The sequence below is a fragment of the Salmo salar genome, chromosome 06 (assembly GCF_965601325.2).
Source record: "Salmo salar chromosome 06, fSalSal1, whole genome shotgun sequence".
In the NCBI taxonomy this organism is placed as follows: Eukaryota; Metazoa; Chordata; class Actinopteri; order Salmoniformes; family Salmonidae; genus Salmo; species Salmo salar.
Window position 1 is genome coordinate 81,081,057 of NC_138296.1, and position 23,258 is coordinate 81,104,314.

Here is a 23,258-nt window from a genome sequence, read left to right on the forward strand (position 1 = left end):
GTATGTCCTGACTGAAGCAGTAAGTGACTGTATGTCCTGACTGTATGTCCTGACTGCAGCAGTAAGTGACTGTATGTTCTGACTGTATGTCCTGACTGCAGTAGTAAGTGACTGTATGTCCTGACTGCAGCAGTAAGTGACTGTATGTTCTGACTGTATGTCCTGACTGAAGCAGTAAGTGACTGTATGTACTGACTGCAGCAGTAAGTGACTGTATGTCCTGACTGCAGCAGTAAGTGACTGTATGTTCTGACTGTATGTCCTGACTGAAGCAGTAAGTGACTGTATGTACTGACTGCAGCAGTAAGTGACTGTATGTCCTGACTGCAGCAGTAAGTGACTGTATGTTCTGACTGTATGTCCTGACTGCAGTAGTAAGTGACTGTATGTCCTGACTGAAGCAGTAAGTGACTGTATGTTCTGACTGTATGTCCTGACTGCAGCAGTAGACTAAGTCCTGACTATGATCGTATGGGCATCCAGTGTCTGAGCCTATCCAGGAAGTGGTGTACGTGCACAATGTAAAAGTCTATGTTGTGAGAGAAATCAATGCAGATGCTACTGTATGTGTTCTCTAGGGTGCAGTACAGAGCCGTCCCGCCCAGACTGATCACCACGGTTACCAGGCACAACAACAGCAGGATTAAACACGAGTCTCCGCCCACCTCGTCTGCACAGATAAAAAAACATACTAATTAATATTTTGAACAAGATAATGGTGCGTGGTGCAGATGGTATACACAGATGGTATGAGGTGTTACTACAATGTCATTATATTTGTATTAATTTATAATACGTATAGCTTGTATAGACTGTGTGTGTGTGGGGGGGGGGGGGGGGGGGGGACATGGTGCTTGCAACACCAGGTTTGTGGGTTTGATTCCCACAGGGGACCAGTATGTAAATATATACACTCACTACTGTTAGTCACTCTGGATAAGAGCGTCCACTAAAACATGTGTATGAGAAGACAGAGGTTGTTTTTGGCTGATCCATACCTGGTTCCATGCCATCCTCTGGCTGGCTGAAGTGCACCTTGCGTTTGGAGTTGTGTTTGGCTGCATCGGGACCCTCAGGGGGCAGGCCATCTAACGATGCCCTCCTCCTCTTTAGAATGGACACCAGGCCGTCTGCTGAGGAGCTCTGGAGGGGAGCAGAGTGCTGGGAGTCAGAGCTATTATTACAGGGAATAGATGGAAAATCCCAGGCTATATCTGAAATGGCACCATGTTCCCTATATAGAGAGCTACATTTGAGCAGCTCAATAGGGCCACCTAGAGGTGAAATGATGTGTATGTTTGCGCAACAAACTGCAATGATGGACAGATGTAGGATTTGATCACCCTGTTGTTGCAGGAAATGCAAACTGTATTCAAGTTCAAGGTCTAAAAAAGGTTATAATGTTTTGTCATTTGAGGACGTCATTGTCACAACCATTGACTGATTTATTTAGCAGGACTTGTATGTGAGCTATTTTTCTACAGGCGTCTATTGTGGCCCTTTAATGACATCATAGCCTCTGTGTCCTGTCCTCAAATCTTACTGAGTTCCACCCATGGCCACGTCGCTTGGTGTGGCACAGCACATGGAATGAAGTAACAAACACAGCCAACTCCGATTACAGACCCAGCTCCTCTGCCAAGACTTCTCTGGGCTCCCTTGAGCCTGTCCAGGGCTGTGTGTCAATCCAAAATGTGTGTCCCCTCCCAAACAAGAGACAGAGACAGAGAGAACAGGCAGAGACAGAGAGAGAAGAGACAGAGAGAAGAGAGAGACAGCGAGATAAGGTGGTAAACATGAGGCCGTTAATGTCTCAGTGTTTCCTCACCTCCTCCACTTGAGACAGTTTGTCCAGGTCTTTGGCTGATGCTTGGGGAACCCCCGCTGGCCACTCCACCACCTGCACCTCCTCTTCTGGACTCTCCTCAAACACCTCCTCTTCATCCATCCCCTGCCCTTCCTCCTCCAACTCTTCCTTTCCTTGTTCTCCCTCCTCCTCTCCTCCCTCCTCCTCCTCAGCCATGGCAGGGACAGCTACTGTTGACGTGGTCTTCTTAACATCCTCCTCACTCTGTCTTACAGGGTTGTTGACTCTGACTGCAAAGACAAGAGAAGTGTTGCTTAAAGCACGGACACACCGGTAGCGTTTGCCAGCCAAGTACTCAGCACCTCTGAACAGAGTGTCGGACGTAATTTTCAAACCGAGTGCAAACCGGTTCTACATGTAGAATCACACAAAAATGTTATCAGTTAGACGGCCACCGGAAGGGTGGTCCCTCAAACACACCGCGACGAACGAACAGCAGATGAACAGGAGATGATCAGCAGATCGATTACAGTACTACTAAACACATGGCTTCCCAGACACACACACACACACACACACACACACACACTAAAAGTACTGTAGATATAGCTGAGACGGTACGGAAGCATCATCTGGCATCAGATTCCATTTTATGAGCCCTTATTGATTAGAACCAAACTACACTCTGAGGCTTTCCAGTGAACAAAGAGGACGATATCATCAACCTCGAATTCACATCTCTAGGCTAAGTGGCCATACTATAATATTGATTTAGGAATTCATCTGATGGGTTTTGTGTTGACCTTTTCCATGATGGGATGGTGACCTTTCTTTCTCTCTCCCATCACACTGCCCCCTGGTGTTGTGGCTGTCTTTCAGCACCGTGTCTGCCATGCTCTGGAAAATAAACAGCTCTATCATGAATGTCATACCACAAAAACACTCATCTTATGTGATGGACTAAGAAACATGATCAAAATGATGGTGTGTAGTGTATGTATTTTCATACCATTTCCGCACTAAGCATTGGTCTATTACGAGAGAGAGAGAGAGCGAGAGAGAGAGAGAGAGAGAGAGCGAGAGAGAGCGAGAGAGAGAGAGAGAGAGAGAGAGAGAGAGAAGTCAGAGTCAGATAGAGTCAGATTGGGTAAACTGATGTTTTGAAGCCATTTGATTTAAAAATGTTAAAGCTAACATGACCGGAGACCACTACAGTAAGTTGGTGTCTGGCATCCAGCTGAAATCTACCACAAGCTACTGGGTCGTTCAACCAATTAGGTGTCTTTTCAGTAGTGTAACTCATAAAAAGAGTTTGAATAAAAAACACATTTTCCCTTCTCAAAAAATAAAGTAACTGGGGTGACAATTTCATCTTACTGTAAACCAGCCATAAATCCCCATGTGCTTGTCGTGTGCAACAGGGAGGGGCAATTGAATGCAAGCTTCATAAAAAACTAAAACATTTTGAAAAAATGTCTAGCCTGTCTATCTCTGGGTAACAGGGTTGTGCTCGACCCGCTCAGTTTTCCACCACAAAACACCAGGAAATGGTCAAAAAGAGTAGAACCAGCTCACCTGCTTTTACACTATGATTAGATGTTCAACATTTCTTTAGAAAAAAATACATTTAAAAAGGAAGAGTTTCACGATATTAAAAAGATAGTTCAGTTCACGTAAGAGGGTTGAACTTAATTATCTTCAGAAATGACTAGGGCTTTACAATGATGGTGAAGACTTGGAGAAATGTTGGGGTTACATGGGTTAAAATCTTCCTAAAAGTCACATAGGATGCACAGAGGGACAATTTTGGCACTTTAGCAAGTCTTTATTCATATCAAAGTCAGATTTATCGAATTTTCCAAAAGATCTATATTAAAGGGCACTTCATTTAATAACACAGGCTTAAAAAATGCTATATTTGTGCACAATGTCTACTTGAAATACCAAAGGGATGCAAAAAGCCACTCATTTTATGGAACGACCCTACTAACTTACCAAGAGACATGGGCGGGGTTTTGTGACTGAAAACATATCTGAGTCTATAGCTTAGTAGAGTAAGTAAGTAAATGAAATGAGCATTAGTTAATTAAGGTGTGGTTTCATGTCTAGACAAGAACCACTAGCGTGGGATGCTTATGGTCAACGTTCAAACATAGGGTTTGATCGCACATATTATGACTTTAGCTAATAAATCATGTATTAATGAAAATATACATTTAAATGCAGACAGTGGTTGTTGTTCAAATTCCTTTGATCCCTGTATGGAGCGGTAGTATTGTGGGTGGTGACAGACTGTGACAAACTAAAGTAAATAGGCATGATTTGCTTTCCCTTCTACTGACACAATCAGTACCACTGCTGCAACTAACTGTCCAAGTGATTGTGCATTTAGTCCCAGTTCTAGAACAGCACCATAACACATCAGTAAGTATCTAGCTCACCTCTGGTGCGTCCTGCAGATCTGGCTCAGTATTTCTATGTGTTCCTGTCCAGTGCTGTTGGTCTCAGCTGGGGAGGTGCTCTCTGCTACTCTGTTACGCTCTCTCCACTGGCTCTCTGAAAGCACACAGGACACAAAGGTTATGATTAACACACACACACACACACACACACACACACACACACACACACACACACACACACACACACACAGTGCAATTGGAAGAATGACAGGGTTATATTTTGTCAGTGATGGGTTCAGGCTGCAGTGACAGAACAGATGTATGGAGTAGAGTGCAGTACCCCAGTCCTCCTGCAGGGCGGCAAGGTTGGACAGGAGGCGCTCATGGTACAGTTTCTCCAGCTGCAGGAACTGCACCGCCCACTGGTCTGATAGCCATTAGCAGCTAAGGAAACCAGATACCACAACAGCCAATAACAGCTGTCCCTGAGGCTGTCAACTCTAGGATTCAAAACACAGGATCATATTAACAAACTTCTGACAAATATATACAGCATCTGGTGTTTTGACGATGACATCACTGAGCTGCTGCACAATTCAGAAAATGGATGACACTATAAATAAATACTGGAATTTTAAAGCTACTCCAGGACATGTTCTGCTGCTCAAGAAAAAAATATTTGACCAGAATATGTACTTTATTATTTTGCAGTTGACTGTGTTTTACTCTGTGTGTGTGTGTGTGTGGTGGGGGGGAATGAATTGGATTACTTCCAGTAGAACCCTTTTCTCTCCCCAGAACTTCCACACCCAATCCTCCCAAAAATAAACCACCACTATGGTTGCATCTTAGGGAATAGGGTGCCATTTGAGACGCACACTATGTCTCTGGACACAGACACAAACCTTTCACATCCACACACAAATCTCTCTACACCACGGGGCCCAGTTACCATGGTAACATTACAAACAGGGCGACAGAGTAGACTCCAGCTAGTAGACTCCAGAGGAAACAGACTGCAAGGGACCAAGGGAAATCCACCCATGACAGAACATGCAAAATACTAACGACCTCGCCACACACGAAAATACCCCACCTATAGAAACTCAGAAAATAAACATCATATTCCGCTCTGCCCAGCACATCTGGAAACACGTTATCTTGGTTACCCAGAGGTCAAATTCTCTCGCGAACGTTTGTCATTTCCTATTTGACTTCTGGGGAAAATGCCGTTAACAATTGTGATAACCTTTGTGCAAAGGAAGGAAGCGAAGTCTCCTCCCTCTCAAATGGAAATTATAGGCCAAACCCCTTCCTTCAGCTAATTTCACCTGTGTTTATAGGCCAAAAGAGACTGTTGTTTTTATAAATTTTTACAATATAGCCAATTTTGACTTTGTGTCTGTGGAATCTAGGTAATGGGTGCGTGCTGGTGGCAGGAAGTCAGGCGCAGGAGAACGAACTTGGTATAAACTAAGTCGTTTAATAAGTGCTCACAAAACTCTGAAAACCAAAATATACAAAATAATAAAAGTAGGTACAAAACCCGTCGCGCACCAGAACATAACTTGCACATCACATACAAAGAAACAACCAATCACCGACAAGGACATGAGGGGAAACAGAGGGTTAAATACACAACATGTAATTTATGAGATTGGAACCAGGTGTGATGTAAGACAAGACAAAACCAATGGAAAATGAAAAATGGATCAGCGATGGCTAGAAGGTCGGTGACGTCGACCGCCGAACACCGCCCGAACAAGGAGAGGGACCGACTTCGGCAGAAGTCGTGACAATCTAGTAGAAACTGTTTATCATCTGCTGGGAAATCACTGCACAAGCACCTCCTTGGCCCAATCCTGATTCGTTCAAATAATCAATGAAGAAAACCCCAAAACAGGAACTGCTGCTGCTCATAATCACATAGTTTTACGTTGTCTTGACAGATTCTCGCAGTTTCGTCTCTCCACGAGAATCTGTCCACAAGAGATTAGGAAACACTGCAAAAAAAATGGTTCCTTTCCTTCAGTCAGTTGAATGGATCTTAAAGTAACATTATAAATACTGTCACCACAGTTCCCAGAGTGACATCATAAATCACTGGCACCACAGTCCCCAGAGTGACATCATAAATCACTGTCACCACAGTTCCCAGAGTGACATCATAAATCACTGTCACCACAGTTCCCAGAGAGACATCATAAATCACTGGCACCACAGTCCCCAGAGTGACATCCTAAATCAGTGTCACCACAGTCCCCAGAGTGACATCATAAATCATTGTCACCACAGTCCCCAGAGTGACATCATAAATCAGTGGCACCACAGTCCCCAGAGTGACATCATAAATCAGTGGCACCACAGTCCCCAGAGTGACATCCTAAATCCCAGGCACCACAGTCCCCAGAGTGACATCCTAAATCCCAGGCACCACAGTCCCCAGAGTGACATCCTAAATCAGTGTCACCACAGTCCCCAGAGTGACATCCTAAATCAGTGTCACTACAGTCCCCAGAGTGACATCCTAAATCAGTGTCACCACAGTCCCCAGAGTGACATCCTAAATCAGTGTCACCACAGTCCCCAGAGTGACATCCTAAATCAGTGTCACTACAGTCCCCACAGTCCCCAGAGTGACATCATAAATCAGTGTTACTACAGTCCCCAGAGTGACATCAAAAATCAGTGTCACTACAGTCCCCACAGTCCCCAGAGTGACATCATAAATCAGTGTCACCACAGTCCCCAGAGTGACATCATAAATCAGTGTCACTACAGTTCCCAGAGTGACATCATAAATCAGTGTCACCACAGTCCCCACAGTCCCCAGAGTGACATCATAAATCAGTGTCACTACAGTACCCAGAGTGACATCATAAATCAGTGTCACCACAGTCCCCAGAGTGACATCTTAAATCAGTGTCACTACAGTTCCCAGAGTGACATCATAAATCAGTGTCACCACAGTCCCCACAGTCCCCAGAGTGACATCATAAATCAGTGTCACTACAGTTCCCAGAGTGACATCATAAATCAGTGTCACTACAGTACCCAGAGTGACATCATAAATCAGTGTCACTACAGTTCCCAGAGTGACATCATAAATCAGTGTCACTACAGTTCCCAGAGTGACATCATAAATCAGTGTCACCACAGTCCCCAGAGTGACATCATAAATCAGTGTCACCACAGTTCCCAAAGTTTAGAAAGAAATACACTGCAATTCAACAGCTCCATTAAAACAAAAGACATAGTGGAGATAAGTATTAGCAATGTGATGGCAAGGATACAGTCCTCATCCAGGGAGTAGGCCTCTGCTATCTGTGAAGAACGAGACATAGAGAGAGCAAGAGAGAGAGAGAAAGAGTTAACATTTGGCAATGTTAGCATATGTTTCACATGCCAATAAAGTCCTTAAATTGAAATTTAATTGAGAGAGAGGGGAAAAAAACACTACAAACCGACCTGCTCACTCAGAATCAGACTTGTATGTCAGGGTTTTACTTAAAAATATGTGTTCTCAATATGTTACATAAAGAAATACATAAACTAGATAAAATAATTTACTTTCTAAATTAAACTATTTTATTACAAAGTTTTTTTGCTGAAGAAAAATGATATGCTTGATTTAGCTGCAGACTCTAGAATAGATATTCTCGTGCTTGGTAATGAAGTCTTGGAAGGTTTAGGGAAAAAAGACTCAAGATGGGACTCAGATGTCACGTGGTAAATAACAAGCCGTTGTGTGTCAGATTCACTTATAACATGACGCGCAGCAGAACTCAAAACAACTCTGTAGAGCCACACACATACTCCAGATGCCATGACATTTCCCATAGAGGTCAACGTCTGTTTACAAGGAGTTTACTTCTCTTGGTCAGTTATTTTGCCAATGCTCCACTGAATTGTACCAGTCTGATCACAGAGCAACTCTTTCTTCTGTATCAGTGTATAAGAGGCCCGTCCCAATTGGCACCCTGTTCCCTGTATAGAACGCTACTTTTGACCAGGGCCCATATGGGATGACCATATGTAGGGAATAGAGTGCCATTTGAGACCCAGCCCTTAGTGTATCAGTGTTGCCGGTCCTTTCTATGGGACGTCTAAATCATAGCTGGCTCTTTGTTCCATGATGACCAGAATTGGCAAAGAAAGAAAAACAACTACAAGGCTATTACAGTACTATGGGGGACAACACAGTGACAGAATAAGATTAGAACAGTGTACAGAGAAAGGGCATCAAAGAGTATCTGAAATTAATCCCAAGGAGTACCTTTAAAAATGTGCTTGTCTTGTCCTACTGGCAGTGAATTTGCTGATTACTTTAATGAGGGAAACGATTACATGTTGTTGTCTCACCATGCTATCTTTAGATGAATGCACTAACTGTAAATCACTCTGGATAAGAGCATCTGCTAAATGACTAAAATGTCAAATGTAATGATTACATTTCTTAAAGCTTGATTTATTCTCCCTACAAACAAAAACAAAACAGAACGGAAAGGCAAGATGTTTCAGTGGCAAAAAAATAGGTGACAGAAGAGGATGGTACAAAACACAACCAGCCCTTAGGACCAATCCACAGAGGACCAGAACACAGAGGACTGTGTGAGGGTGAACACACACACACACACACACACACACACACACACACACACACACACACACACACACACACACACACACACACACACACACACACACACACACACACACCTGGTGTAGAGACTGTGGCAGCAGTGTGTGGTCATTGTGTTCTCCCAATGACTGTAGTGAGGCTAGCAGGTCAGGGCTGGGGCCTGGGGGACCACTTCCTGAAAGCACACACAATGTCATGTGCAATACAAAGTTGATGAATAGAGATGCAGTGGAATGAATCGGTGTAACATTTTAAAAGGTATGCAGTAGAATGAATAGGTGTAATATTTGAAAAGGTATGCAGTAGAATGAATAGGTGTAACATTTGAAAAGGTATGCAGTAGAATGAATAGGTGTAACATTTGAAAAGGTATGCAGTAGAATGAATAGGTGTAACATTTGAAAAGGTATGCAGTAGAATGAATAGGTGTAACATTTGAAAAGGTATGCAGTAGAATGAATAGGTGTAACATTTTAAAAGGTATGCAGTAGAATGAATAGGTGTAACATTTTAAAAGGTATGCAGTAGAATGAATAGGTGTAACATTTTAAAATAATCTGTTAGATTTTACATTTTGAGGCTACTCTTAAGGTGTTATCATGGCAGCTATAAAGAGTAAGGACATTCTAATGCTCTAGTAGCAAAGATACAATTTGTGCTTGTCTTTTGAAACAGCTTTAGGTAGGTGACCCAGATATACTACACATACAGTACTGAACGAGAGGTGTGCTATATGAGGAGTGCTATGCTACCTGAGGCAGTTCCAGTGTTGTTTCTCTCCTCTCTCGGAGTCGTCTCAGTGTCTGGGTCTCTGGAGGGGCTGGTGCTCTTGTTACCCATCCTCTCCTTCACGCTGTTGTTCTCCTCCAACTCAGTGGTTCCCAAACGGTGGGTCGGGGCCCACAGGAGGGACGTGGCTGGCTGCTTTAGGGTTGCCACTTACTCGTATTGGATTCTGGCTAGAGACATTGATTTGGTTCAGGATTACTCTATGGGTCACAGAAAACTCCAAGAGCTTTACGTCAGCTTAATAAAATGTGGGATCCAATGTTCTAGGTTTACCAGTTTGTTGTTGTTGTTGCAGTTGGGAAAGTATGAGTAGAAGGTTGTATCATCAGTGAGTGGATAAGGTCTATTATTTCATCTCTTTGTATTCTGGTCTTCTTGTTGGGGTTGTTTGGGGCTCTCCCTGATCCTCGGAAACCCTTGAGCAGCTCACCTCTTCAACACCCTGCTGGATACAAACAGATGTTATGGTGTTAGTATCAGTGTGTGTTTCCAAGCCAGAGATAAACTGCATTATTTCCTTACTGACTGCACTCCTACTTGAGTTAGTGAGAAAACTCAATGTGCAGAAGAGTAGGAGTGAAATGCGAGTTATTTTGCTGAGTGAATTTCTTCTGAGAGAACTCTTTGTGTTACAAGCCTGACCCCGAACCAACCCTAAATTGTATCTTTGCATATGAACGCATCATAAGCAATGGCAACATGTGTAGAATTGCAGGGAATTAGCTTTAAAACTGTGCAAATGTCTCTCTTTCCCCATGGCAAAATGTGTAGAATAGGATGTAAACCGGCCCTGCACACACACAGAGAGAGAGAGAGAGAGAGAGAGAGAGAGAGAGAGAGAGAGAGAGAGAGAGAGAGAGAGAGAGAGAGAGAGAGAGAGAGAGAGAGAGAGAGAGAGAGAGAGAGAGAGAGAGAGAGAGAGAGTTGACACAGTGTTTAATAAACAACCTCCATCATAAGACCTAGTCTACATGGTAGAGCATGGTGTTTGCATGGTGTTTGCAACGCCAGGGTTGTGGGTTCGATTCCCACGGGGGACCAGTACGGAGAAAAAAATGTATGAAATGTATCCATTCACTACTGTAAGTTGCTCTGGATAAGAGTGTCTGCTAAATGACTAAAATGTAAAAATGTACATTTATGCTTGAATGAATGACCAGAGACTATGGATGGAATGCACAGAGTGTCAGCTCGGAACACGTGGTGCCATGTTCACAGTCATGTGGATGTGAGCGGGTTTAGAACATAGAACTAGAAAATAGAATGTCAGTTTGAACACAGCTTAGAGCAAGGAGGACTGTGACTCATATGGTGTGAATCCTATCTACAGTGTAGTAGTGGCTGGCCTTTACCCTCCTATTATCAAACCACTGTGACTGAGCATTACTCATAGAGTTAAAGTGACAACTCACAGAACATTTGCACAACGTTTCTCAACCATGTTTGTATCGTCCAACCTGAAACTGACAAGACTACTGATTACAATTAACCTTTTTGGTATATAGAGTAATATATGTAACAGAAATGTTGTCATTTCAGAGGTCTATTTGTTCTTATTGGGTTATTTTTCTTGTAGTCATGTGTACTTTCATTTTGTGACGTTTACAGGACCATGTATTTAAATGAAGGTTACTTTATGTCGCCAACCAATAGCGAAGAATTGATGCTGAAGCTGAAGCGTTCTGCTTTCAAGTGCGTGTTCTGCTCGGTGTAGTCGAAATGATCAGTCCAAGCCTTTCCTGTTGTTTCAATTCATGTAAATACTGTTTAAGTCTACACAGTAACAGTAATAAAAAGGATTCATGCGCTACAATATGCAATTTACAGTATATATTCTCACCTAATAAACAATGTCATGTGTATTATTCGGCAATGAAGATAAAACATTTCAGGCTAGTCCAATAAACGTTGCAGATTCAAAAAGCCATTAATGCGATATTTAGTCTATAGCTTTATGGGCTAACATGCTGTCATAATTATACCCGAAGCGCACTCAATGATAACAACAGTACAAACTGTGGTAGGCTACCTCATCACGCGGATGTATGCGTACTCACACATGCAATATAATGTCCCGCGGTAGATAGCAGATTCGTGGGTGACAATCACCGGAACGGCCATCAACGGTCATACAACTCAATCCCTTCTATTCTGACCCGCGATGTTGTAAATGCACATGATGCTATCATCGTGAGTGTCACCGTGGGTAGTGATTTTTATAATCTGTCAACTAAAACGATGTTCTCTGCGGATCCAAGGTTGTTTACGATCTAATCCGGGACATTTCTGTTGCAGCTCCTCATTGCAAAATATATCATTTTATTGTACAACGGAGGCAATGGGGACATCTTCTGGCTGAACTCTTATATCGCTCACCGATTGGCCTGCAGTTACTGTAACTAGAGGAATGTATTTATATGGGCTTGTATGTGTTGTTTTTTGGCCCAGTATTTACAAAATGTGGGAAAGTATTGTGTAAAAGGCATCTCCTTAGAAACCGTATATAACAATATATATTAGAGAGCTTTGGTATCTTTCTCATGGAAAGCTTATTCAATATCTGACACTTGATATTGCACTGGTGTGTCATCAGTAAAGTAACTGAGTCAGTGTTGTAGCCTACTCCTATATGCATGTGCTTGATACCTCTGGGGTCCTCTGTGCAGTTTTCCATTCTAATTAAATGGTCAAAATGTATTTGAAGAATCCCATGAGTAACTTACTATTTAAAAAGATGCATAGCCTTCGTCTGTGTATATGTAGACAATATTTCTAGAATTGGTGATTCAAAATGTGAAATCCAACAGTCACAGTGTAGAGGGATACGAGGAGAATCCTATGAGACAAAGTGGTGGCACATCCAATACAGGCAGCTCAGTAGTATTAACCCTTTGAATGACCCTCATCATACTGTGTCTGTCCTTTCTAGATATAGTTGCCCTGTTCACATCTGCATTGTTATTTTCGTGGAGATTTCAAATGAGTCCTAAATGACGGTTAAGTAGAGCAGAAAGAGAAGAAGGCTGGAACGGGGAGCGATCTCTGACTTTGTAATGGGCTACCTTTAGAAGTGAACTCTGGCTGACTGGGAATCCTCATTACCTTCCCACTGGAAAACAGCCGTAGCGACAGCAGCTAATGGCTAAGCTGTTGCATCATGTTACAATAATGTACCTTAAAGGCCCAGCCCTGCCAAAAACCGATGTTCCTGTGTTTTATCTATATATCCACACTAACAGGTTGGAATAATATTGTGAAATTGTGAAAATTATGATAATACCCTTTTGGTTTAAGAGCTGTTTGAAAAGACGCCTGGAATTTCAGCCTGTTTTGGTGGGATGGCCTTTTGGCCTGCCTGGTGTCATCACCAGGCGGTAAATTAGTTATTTGACCAATAAGAAAGATAGTTCCAAACCTCTCTGCCAATAAAGCTAGTTTTCAGTTTCCCGCTCAGACCACTCCCAGACAGTCCTAGCAAAATTCTTGCTTGAGAAATTGCTTTTTGCTAAAAATCTAATCACATTCCGCAAATACAATAGAGCACCACAAAAGGAGGTCTTAATACCCATAAAACCTAGCGTTCAAACATGGAAATGGTTCCAATCGTTTTTCCACCATTTTTTCCATAGGGTATATTTGAAACACTAAAAATAAGGACTGTGTTTCATGTAGGCTTACCCTGGCATGATTTTTTGATAACCATGTAAATATCTCTCGGACAAGGTGACTTTTATTAATATATTTGGCTTTATTTACTCTCAGATTCAAAAATGCTAATTAGCACCAAAATAGACATCATGCAAGACTACAAATCCCTGCAAGCTCCTGCACATCATCTCTAGCTGACATCTTTGCTAACAGGTATTGTGTCAATTTAAAACTTGCACAAGACAGTTCACAAAATTGTCCATTTAAAGAAATGTTGCCAATTATTCATTACTAAATTTAGCTAACATTAGAAAGTTAATCCTGAGATTCTGTCCTTTGCCTCAATTCGGCAGTCTAATCCAGATCGGCATGGCATTTGTACAGTAGTTGTTTCTGATTGCCACATTAGCAACTAATTAGCACTTTATTTTTGGATGTTAAATACAGGCGAATATATTGAATAAAGCCACCTTATCCTAGAGAGTTTTACATGGTTATCAAAATGTCACGCCTAAATAAAAAAGGCAATAATAACACAATAAAAACAATAACGAGGCTTTATACAAGAAGAACCAGTACTGAGTCAATGTGCAGGGGTACGAGGTAGTTGAAGTAATTGAGATAATATGTACATGTAGGTAAGGTGTTACTAGGCAAAAGTGATTAGGCAATCAGGATAGACAATAAACAGAGTAGCAGCAGCATATGTGAAGAGTGAAAGTGTCTATGTGTGTGTGTGTGTGTGTGTGTGTGTGTGTGTGTGTGTAGTCAATATGTATGTGTGTGTGTTTTGTGTGTGTGTGTATGTATGTTGGAGTGTCAACTCTACTGGTGGTTTTGTCATAAAAAATGTTGCATTATATAGTGCACAGGTTCCCAAACTTTTTTATTCAGGCCCCCCTACCAGCATTGGGGAATATTCTATGGCCATTTCTATGGGCACAAGCACTGTTCATTGGTGGAGAGAAAATGTTGCAGGTTTAAAGCTTATTTCCTGCAATTCTACACATTTTGTCTTGGGGTACAAAGAACTTTTAGCCATTTTAAAGCTCATTATCATTCAATTGTATACATTTTGCCATGTCTAATGTGCATTCATGTGATATTTGAGTGACTCAAACATTACAACAAAATCTGTGGGCTAAAAAACGTTAGCTGACATGGGCTAGTTGATCTGGACATTTCTGGCAAGTTATCAATTGCTCTCTAAGGTACAGTATACAATGACTGATATGACAAGAGGAAAACCCAATTTCAAAATGGCACCTTGTGCATTCTATTAGTACAACTTTCAACAGTAAGACTGACTTCCTTTTTTATGATTTTTTTCATTTTGCCTGCCTACCCCTCACGCCCCACCCTCCCTAGAGGGCACGCTCCACACAGTTTGGGGACCCCCCACGCGCCACACAGTTTGGGGACCCCCCACACGCCACACAGTTTGGGAACCCCCCACACGCCACACAGTTTGGGGACCCCCCACGCGCCACACAGTTTGGGGACCCCCCACGCGCCACACAGTTTGGAGACCCCCCACGCGCCACACAGTTTGAGGACCACCCACACGCCACACAGTTTGGGGACCCCCCACACGCCACACAGTTTGAGGACCACCCACGCGCCACACAGTTTGGGGACCCCCCATGCGCCACACAGTTTGGGGACCCCCCCACGCGCCACACAGTTTGGGGACCACTGATACAATGAATGTACCCACTCTGGTATTGGCACGTGCATTTTAGCCAACAACTTGCAGATATAGTGCGGGTTTAGCCTACAAACATGATGACATTATTATGGTCTAAAATCATTTTTATTTGTCAAACGGCAGCCAATCAATGATCATTATGTCACCAGAATAAGACCCTCGATATTTATTAGAAAGGAGCATCAAGCTCATCACCAGCTTGCACTTTCCCCACCCTGTGAAGTTCATCGTAGTTTATTTCATCTGTAGCCAAATAAACTGCATGGTTTCCCGAGTCGTAGTGGGAGGACCACACACCACATCATCGCGTGACTCCAAGTTTACTTGGATATGACAGTTATTGAATCAATATTTGCACATAAAGGCGAAACACTTTATCATACATTGATATAATAACCATCATTAAAACCTCAATTTCTTGCCTAATTAATTTTACCACCGACACAAAAACATCCCACCATGTCGAACGCACAAATTGTCTGTCGCCATTTATAAAATTGTACACATACTTTCTGTTTCAATCACAGCTGTCCTGATTATTTTTATATGCGGTGACTTTACTCACATAAAAACTGTTGATGGAAGCATGGTCAATCTTTAGAAAATGCATCCTTTATCTGCCGTTTCCATTAAGGTTTCGTGGGGTAACTACTCCGGTACTTGGGAAAAACATCCCTTTTCTATGAACAACATTTCATTAAATAACAAAAAATGTGTAAACTCTAGCCACTTATTTTCCTTTACAGTTTGTTTGCCTAACCATTACCATCATCCACATAACTCTTTTTTTTAAATAGCAAACTCTGCTTTTTTTGTGCCAGCAATTGTTCTTGGGGGGGGGCTAGTTACCCCACGTTACCCTACACAAGTTGCAACGTTGCTTTTGTCAAATAAACCTGGGTCAATGGAAAACTACTGTTACTCTAGTTTACTGTGGTAGTGTTTTGTCACCCTTCTCCAACTAGTGTTTAAAACAGTAGTCTGTGTTGGCATTAATAACACATCAGCTCTCACACGAAGCCATTCGACTCAGCTGAATGAACAAAGCACAAGGGGGTACACAACCACTGTAGAACAGTTTCAACTTTGGCATGAACGTTTTAGGACACAGTACATACCAATACCATAATAAATACAGAGAAATGTGAAGACATGTAGCTTATAAAGTGTTGACACACCACATGCTGATACTGTAAATAAGATTCATAAAACAAACATCATGGAGTGTGTGTCAGAGGAGGCTGCTGGGAGGAGGTATAGAAGGACAGGCTCATTGTAATGGCTGGAATGGATCAATGGAATGGAGTCTAACATGTTGTTTCCATGTGTTTGATGGATTTGGTACCATTCCATTGATTCCATTCCATCCATTCCAATGATCCCGTCCTCCTATAGCGCCTCCCACTAGCCTCCTCTGGTGTGTGTGTGTGTGTGTGTGTGTGTGTGTGTGTGTGTGTGTGTGTGTGTGTGTGTGTGTGTGTGTGTGTGTGTGTGTGTGTGTGTGTGTGTGTGTGTGTGTGTGTGTGTGATCCAGGTGAAGCTGTGGTATATGTATCAGTGAGTCATTGTGATTACTTGGAGTGTGTGTTGGAGTGCCTTGAGCTGATCTATCAGCATAACAGTGAATATTTATCTGCATGAGTCAGAACATACATCATTCAGAGTGAGTGTGCTCTGTGGTCTTCCGAGATTTCATTCCCTCTTCTTCATGAGAAGTCCACACTGGGAGTTGAAATGCAAACGTTTATGTTTTCAAGAGGAATTCAGATAAGCACCAACAAAAATTGTCAAAATTTTTCTGTGACGGTGGTATTCCATCGTGGCGTTCTCGCTGTACATCTATTAACAACACTGGGAACAAAATTACACAAAATGAACACTAAATTACCATGAGTCCTTGCTGCTGTCCGTCCGACGTCATCTCCTCGCTTGCCGGCGCTTGGTGGCAACATCGAAGCATGTGACCATCATGACGTTGACATTGCAGAGGTTGACCCTGCTCTCCAGCCTCGCCGTGACAACCTCCAAGGCTTTCAGGTGCTCCAGAGAGTCCACCTCAAACGTCTGCCACAGGTCAACTACACAAACACAACGTGAGGTTAATTTTTCTAGCCATCATCTCAAAATAACATGAACGAGGAAGGCCTCTGAGGATCAATATTAGCCACCTAACATTACATATTCTCACCAACACACCAGACAAGCACAGGAGAGAAGAAGAGGTTTAATGTGCTGTGTTTACTCTTACAACACCAATCGCATAGGGGGCAGTATTGTCACTTTCGGATGAAATACGTGCCCATATTAAACTGCCTCCTACTCAAACTCAGAAGCTAGGATATGCATATTATTAGTATATTTGGATAGAAAACACTCTGAAGTTTCTAAAACTGTTTGAATGATGTCTGTAAGTATAACAGAACTCATATGGCAGGCAAAAACCTGAGAAAAATCCTACCAGGAAGTGGAAATCTGATGCGTGGAATCTTTCCAAGTCATTGCCTATCGAACACACAGTGACTAAGGATTCATTTTGCACTTCCTAAGGCTTCCACTTGAGGTCAACAGTCTTTAGAAAGTTGTTTGAGGCTTCTATGATGAACAGAGAGCGAACAAGAAGGCTGGGAAGTTGTTGACTCAGGGAAGGACATCAGTTCATTGGCGCGCTTTCACGTGAGAGGTAGCTGTGTTCCAAAACGTTTTTCAAGACACTGTTAACGGGATTGGTGTCATAAGAAGTTGGGCCACAGTAGGATGGAATATTCTATCTATTAGACTGATTCTATGACAATACCAAGAGTCAATGCAATGGCTGCTGAAAAGAACGCCACAAGATAAATGGTTTTGTACAGTTGCTATTGCATTGGTCATTAATGAAAAGATGAATGTTCACACACCTTGTAGTGTAAGTCCAGTTGCTAAGAGAAATAAACTGACTAGTTAATTAATGTCTGATGAATCTACAGAAAACACCCACACTCCATGTTCCATTTCCCTGGCTCCAGCCTGAGGTTCTGTTTGGCCAGCTCCAGCTCTGTCTTCAGGCTGTTGTACTTGGCTCTCATCTCCTCCACCCTCTGCTGACGGTGCTCCAGGAACTTGAGTTTGGCACTGAAGCAAGCTATCCCCTGTTAACAGCAACACAGCCATTTAAGGGCAAGGTGAGCTTCGGCTAAATATCTGATTCAACTCAGAGTTTTTTCACAACAACAAACCTAAGTATCCTGGATGTCTCCCAAATGGAACCCTATTCCTAATACATAGTGCACTACTTTTGAACAGAGCGCTATGGGCCCTGGTCAAAACGTTTCACTACATATACAGTACCAGTCAAAAATGTGGACACAGCTACTCATTCCGGGGTTTTTCTTAATTTTTTACTATTTTCTCCATTGTTGAATAATAGTGGAGACATCAAAACTATGAAATAAGACACATGGAATCATGTAGTAACAAACAAGTGTTAAACAAATCAAAATACATTTTAGATTCTTCAAAGTAGCCACCCTTTGCCTTGATGACAGCTTTGCACACTCTTGGCATTCTCTCAGCCAGCTTCATGAGGTAGTCACCTGGAATGGATTTCAATTAACAGGTGTGCCTGTTAATTGTACATTTGTGGAACGTCTTCCTTCTTAATGCGTTTGAGCCAATCAGTTGTGTTATGACAAGATATACAGAAAATAGCCCTATTTGGTCAAATACCAAGTATTATGGCAAGAACAGCTCAAATAAGCAAAGTGAAACAACAGCCCATCATTACTTTTAAGACATGAAGGTCAGTCAATCTGGAAAAGTTTAAGAACTTTTAAAGTTTCTTCACGTGAAGTCATCCACCTCTGGCCTGCTGGCCCCCCTACCTCTGAGGAAGCACAGTTCCCGCTCAGCCCAGTCAAAACTGTTCGCTGCTCTGGCACCCCTATGGTGGAACAAGCTCCCTCACGACGCCAGGACAGGGGAGTCAATCACCACCTTCCGGAGACACCTGAAACCCCACCTCTTTAAGGAATACCTGGGATAGGATAAAGTAATCCTTCTAACCCCCCCCCAAAAAAAGATATAGATGTACTATTGTAAAGTGGTTGTTCCACTGGATATCATAAGGTGAATGCACCAATTTGTAAGTCGCTCTGGATAAGAGCATCTGCTAAATGACTTAAATGTAAATGTAAATGTAAGTCACAAAAACCATCAAGCACTATGATGAAACTGGCTCTCATGAGGCCACAGGAATAAAAGACCCAGAGTTACCTCTGCTGCAGCTCATTAAGTTCATTAGAGTTACCAGCCTCAGAAATTGCAGCCCAAATAAATGTTTCACAGAGTTCAAGTAACAGACACATCTCAACATCAACTGTTCAGAGGAGACAGCATGAAATCAGGCCTTCGTGGTCAAATTGCTGCAAAGAAACCACTACTAAAGGACACCAATAAAAAGAAGAGACTTGCTTGGGGCTAAGAAACATGAGCAATGGACATTAGACCGGTGGAAATCTGTCCTTTGGTCTGATGAGTCCAAATTTGAGGTTTTTGGTTCCAACAGCTGTGTCTTTGTGAGACGCAGAGTAGGTGAACGGATGATCTCTGCATGTGTGGTTCCCACCGTGAAGCATGGAGGAGGAGGTGTGATGGTGATTTGCTGGTGACACTGTCAGTGATTCATTTAGAATTCAAGGCACACTTAACCAGCATGGCTACCACAGCATTCTGCAGCGATATGCCTGTCACGTCCTGACCAGTAAAGGGGTTATTTGTTATTGTAGTTTGGTCAGGACGTGGCAGGGGGTGTTTGTTTTATGTGGTTCGGGGTTTGTTGGGCTATGTACTTATGTAAGAGGGGTGTTTGGTTTATGTGTTCCGGGGTTTTTTGGTCTATGTTCTATGTTAGTGTATTTCTATGTTCAGTCTAGTCTATCTATTTCTACGTTTAGTTCATTGGATTGACCTTCAATTGGAGGCAGCTGTTCCTCGTTGCCTCTGATTGAAGGTCCTATGTATAGGGGTGTTTTTGTAATGGGATTTGTGGGTAGTTGTTTCCTGTTTTGTGTCTGTGCACATGACATGACTGTTTAGTGGCGGTTGTTGTTTTGTATACGTGATTTGTTTGTTTTTCCTTCTTTTGATTTAATAAAGAGGATAAGTATACACGTTCCCGCTGCACCTTGGTTCAATCCTTACGACGCCCGTTACAATGCCATTCCATCTGGTTTGCGTTTAGTGGGACTATCGTTTGTTTTTCAACAGGACAATGACCCAAAACACACCTCCAGGCTGTGCAAAACATCCTATTCTATTTCATGTCCCTCTCTGTAGGAGAAGTAAGCAAATGTTTTATTTTGCCTCTGGTGATGAGGGACTATAGAGTGAATCAGCTCACTCTAGAGATATCCTCTATGAGTCTGCTCAATGACTAGAATTGTTGTCTGCTACAAATTTAAAAAAATCAATATCAGAAAAAAATGTCTAAGTACGTGACAATTAATTTTGTTTAGGCTTTGTCAAATGTCTGGCAAATCCTAAAATCTATGGAAATCCTCTAAGCCACATTTTATGACCATTTCAATTAAAAACCTCAAATTGTTCCCACGTGGAATTGGTTATAAAGTACAGTACCAGCCAAAAGTCTGGACATACTTACTCATTCAGAGTGTGCAAAGCTGTCATCAAGGCAAAGGGTGGCTACTTTGAAGAATCTAAAATATATTTAGATTTGTTTAACACTTTTTTGGTTACTACATGATTCCATATGTGTTATTTCATAGTTTTAATGTCTTCACTAATATTCTACAATGTAGAAAATAGTAAAAAGAAAAGAAAAACCCTTAAATGAGTAGGTGTCCAAACTTTTGACTGGTACTGTATATGTAGGGAATAGGGTGCCATTTGTGACACATCTTCTGACTACATTCACCTTAAATTAGAAAATAGTACATTTTCAAAGGCTAGTTCATAATTCTATGTATTTATGAATGTACGGTATGTACAGTGCCTTCAGAAAGTATTCATACCCCTTGACTTTTCCACAATTTGTTGTGTTACAGCCTGAATTCCAAAATGTATTTGTCACGTCTGATCCTGCTCCTCCCCTCCGGCATACGACGTCGCCAAAGTACTAACCACCGGTCCTGGGATTCATCATTACGCACACCTGGCACTCATCATTTCGCGCACCTGTTAATCATTATGATTCACACCTGGACTCCATTACCTTCATCATTTCCTCCCCTTTATATGTCACTCTCCCATGTTCACTCACTAGTTGGTATTGTTCTTGTGTATCGGCGTTCTGCCTTATGATAGTGTCGTGTTCTTGGTTTGGTTTTATTAAAACGTTTCACCTGCTTCCGACTCACCGCCCCATCGTTACAATATTAAATTGATTTGTTTTCTCTACCACCTACACACAATACCCCATAATGACAAAGTGAAAACATGTTTTTAGAAATGTTTGCTAATTTATTGAAAATGAAAAATATAATTAGTTTGTAGAATACGTTGTAGAAGCACCTTTGGCAGCAGTTACAGCTATGCGTCTTTCTAGGTAAGTTTCTAAGAGTTTCCACACCTGGATTGTGCAACATTTGCCCATTATTCTTTAAAGATTCTTCAAGCTCTGTCAAATTGGTTGTTGATTATTGCTGGACACGGAGCTGGTTAGTACCTTCAAGTACCTGGGAACAGTGCTGGATAACAAGTTGATGTTTGAGGAGAACACAGATGCCATCTGTAAAAAGGGACAGCAGAAGTTTTTTCTTTCCTGAGAAAGATTAACTTGTTTAAGATCAGCAAGACAGCCAATAACACTGTTTTACAGGAGTTTTAATGAATCCGTAGTGATGTTCTCAATGGTGGCCTGGTTTGGCAATCTTAATGTTTGTAACAAAAATAGGTTGGACAGGGTGGTTAAGGTGGACAGCAAGGTCATCGGGGTGCAATAGGCACATCTCTCAGTGACATTCAGAAAGCAAGTGGTGAGGAGAGCTAACAGTAGCTCTCCTCCTAGACTGGCCTGATCAACCATTTGCGCTTCTCCCCTCAAGTTGTTGTTTTAGACTTCCCAAACTCAATAGCAACAGATACAAGAACTATTTTATCGCACAGGCCATACACTTTTTGAATCTGCACGTGAAATTAAATGTATATTTATTGCTGCAGTTTTGCACTATGACCGCTCCTTTTTTATTGATTTTAAGATTGTAACCGATCTCATTATTTCATGTTGTGAATGTCTGTTGTATTGTTGTCACTGTCAAGGAGTGTGAATACTTTCTGAAGGCACTGTATGTAGTGCACATATAGATTATGTACATGCTAGTATCATGTAATGCATGGTAAGTTTGCGATTGTGCTTGAGTTGTGTTTGGCTATATATGTGTTTATACACAAACTCAAGAAAGCCCTGATTTTCCCCTAATAAACTAAACATGTATCCAAGCCTATCCTTAAACACCAACATCTCGTCCCCTCACCTGTGTGTCTCCTCCTCCTCTGCAGCCTCTCCACGTCGTCTATCTCATACACCTTGATCTCATAGGCCTCTGGGATGTCACTCTCTATCCAGCGAGATCTGGGGGCACTGGCTGACCTCCTGAGAGACAGGGACGTGTCGTGGGAGAGACGCCGCGGGTGGGAGCCTACAGGTCAAGTAGAATGGAGTACAGATGTAAGATCTAAATTGGACCTGTATTGTCGCAGAAAAATAATCATGCAGCAACAGGATTTGAACGTTTAGTCCATAGTGTTGCTTGTCAGTGGTTAGGCTATTAGCTGGACAAAATGAGGCTACACGAAAAGTGGAATACTGTTAAGGAAAAAAACGACATTGATGAAAGTCATTTTGTGAAAATGTGAATCCCTTGCCCGGTTACCTGGCCCCTAGCAAAAACAGACCGTATAGAGGAAAAAGGCTTCAGCTTTGCCTGTTCCTCTCTGCCCCTGGACCCTGGCCCCAGCCATTTCTGTCTGCGTCCCGATTCTCCACCCTTCCCAAAGTGTGCACTTGCATACTTGGGTTCCCGAGTGGCATGGTGGTCTAAGGCACTGCATCTCAGTGATAGAGTTCGATTCCAGGCTGTATCACAACCAGCCGTAATTGGGAGTCCGATATGGCGGCACACAATTGGCCCAGCGTCGTCCGGGTTAGGGTTTGGCCGGGGTAAGAAGTCATTGTAAATAAGAATTTGTTCTTAACTGTCTTGCCTGGTTAAATATAAATAAATACTTTGTCATGGAATTCCAATGGTCACACCGATCCCATACTTT

General features: G+C 42.2%; 2 protein-coding genes across 3 annotated transcripts in view; both read right to left on the reverse strand.

The window, feature by feature from the left end:
- Nucleotides 1–256: 256 nt before the first annotated feature.
- On the reverse strand, nucleotides 257–11,957 carry LOC106608121 (consortin-like). Of its 2 annotated transcripts, none has more exons than XM_014205859.3 (12): nucleotides 11,698–11,957; nucleotides 9,914–10,082; nucleotides 9,604–9,810; nucleotides 8,929–9,026; nucleotides 7,503–7,533; nucleotides 4,550–4,636; nucleotides 4,249–4,363; nucleotides 2,817–2,838; nucleotides 2,611–2,704; nucleotides 1,829–2,097; nucleotides 999–1,143; nucleotides 257–670 (listed from the first exon to the last, which is right to left on the reverse strand). In XM_014205859.3, exons 3-12 carry the CDS (start codon nucleotides 9,689–9,691, stop codon nucleotides 462–464), a joined length of 1,158 nt encoding a protein of 385 aa, XP_014061334.2. In that variant the 5' UTR covers nucleotides 9,692–9,810; nucleotides 9,914–10,082; nucleotides 11,698–11,957; the 3' UTR covers nucleotides 257–461. The 2 variants fall into 2 exon arrangements, with proteins under 2 accessions (XP_014061334.2, XP_014061333.2); XM_014205858.3 differs by having other exon boundaries at nucleotides 9,914–10,085.
- A 2,037-nt stretch (nucleotides 11,958–13,994) lies between these two features.
- LOC106608101 (kinesin-like protein KIF26B) overlaps nucleotides 13,995–23,258 on the reverse strand; it is a 38,929-nt gene continuing 29,665 nt past the window's right edge. Inside the window, 3 exon segments of the mRNA XM_082976177.1 lie at nucleotides 13,995–17,074; nucleotides 17,974–18,117; nucleotides 22,466–22,630. Coding sequence (XP_082832303.1) covers nucleotides 16,914–17,074; nucleotides 17,974–18,117; nucleotides 22,466–22,630 — 470 coding nt within the window. The 3' untranslated portion in view covers nucleotides 13,995–16,913.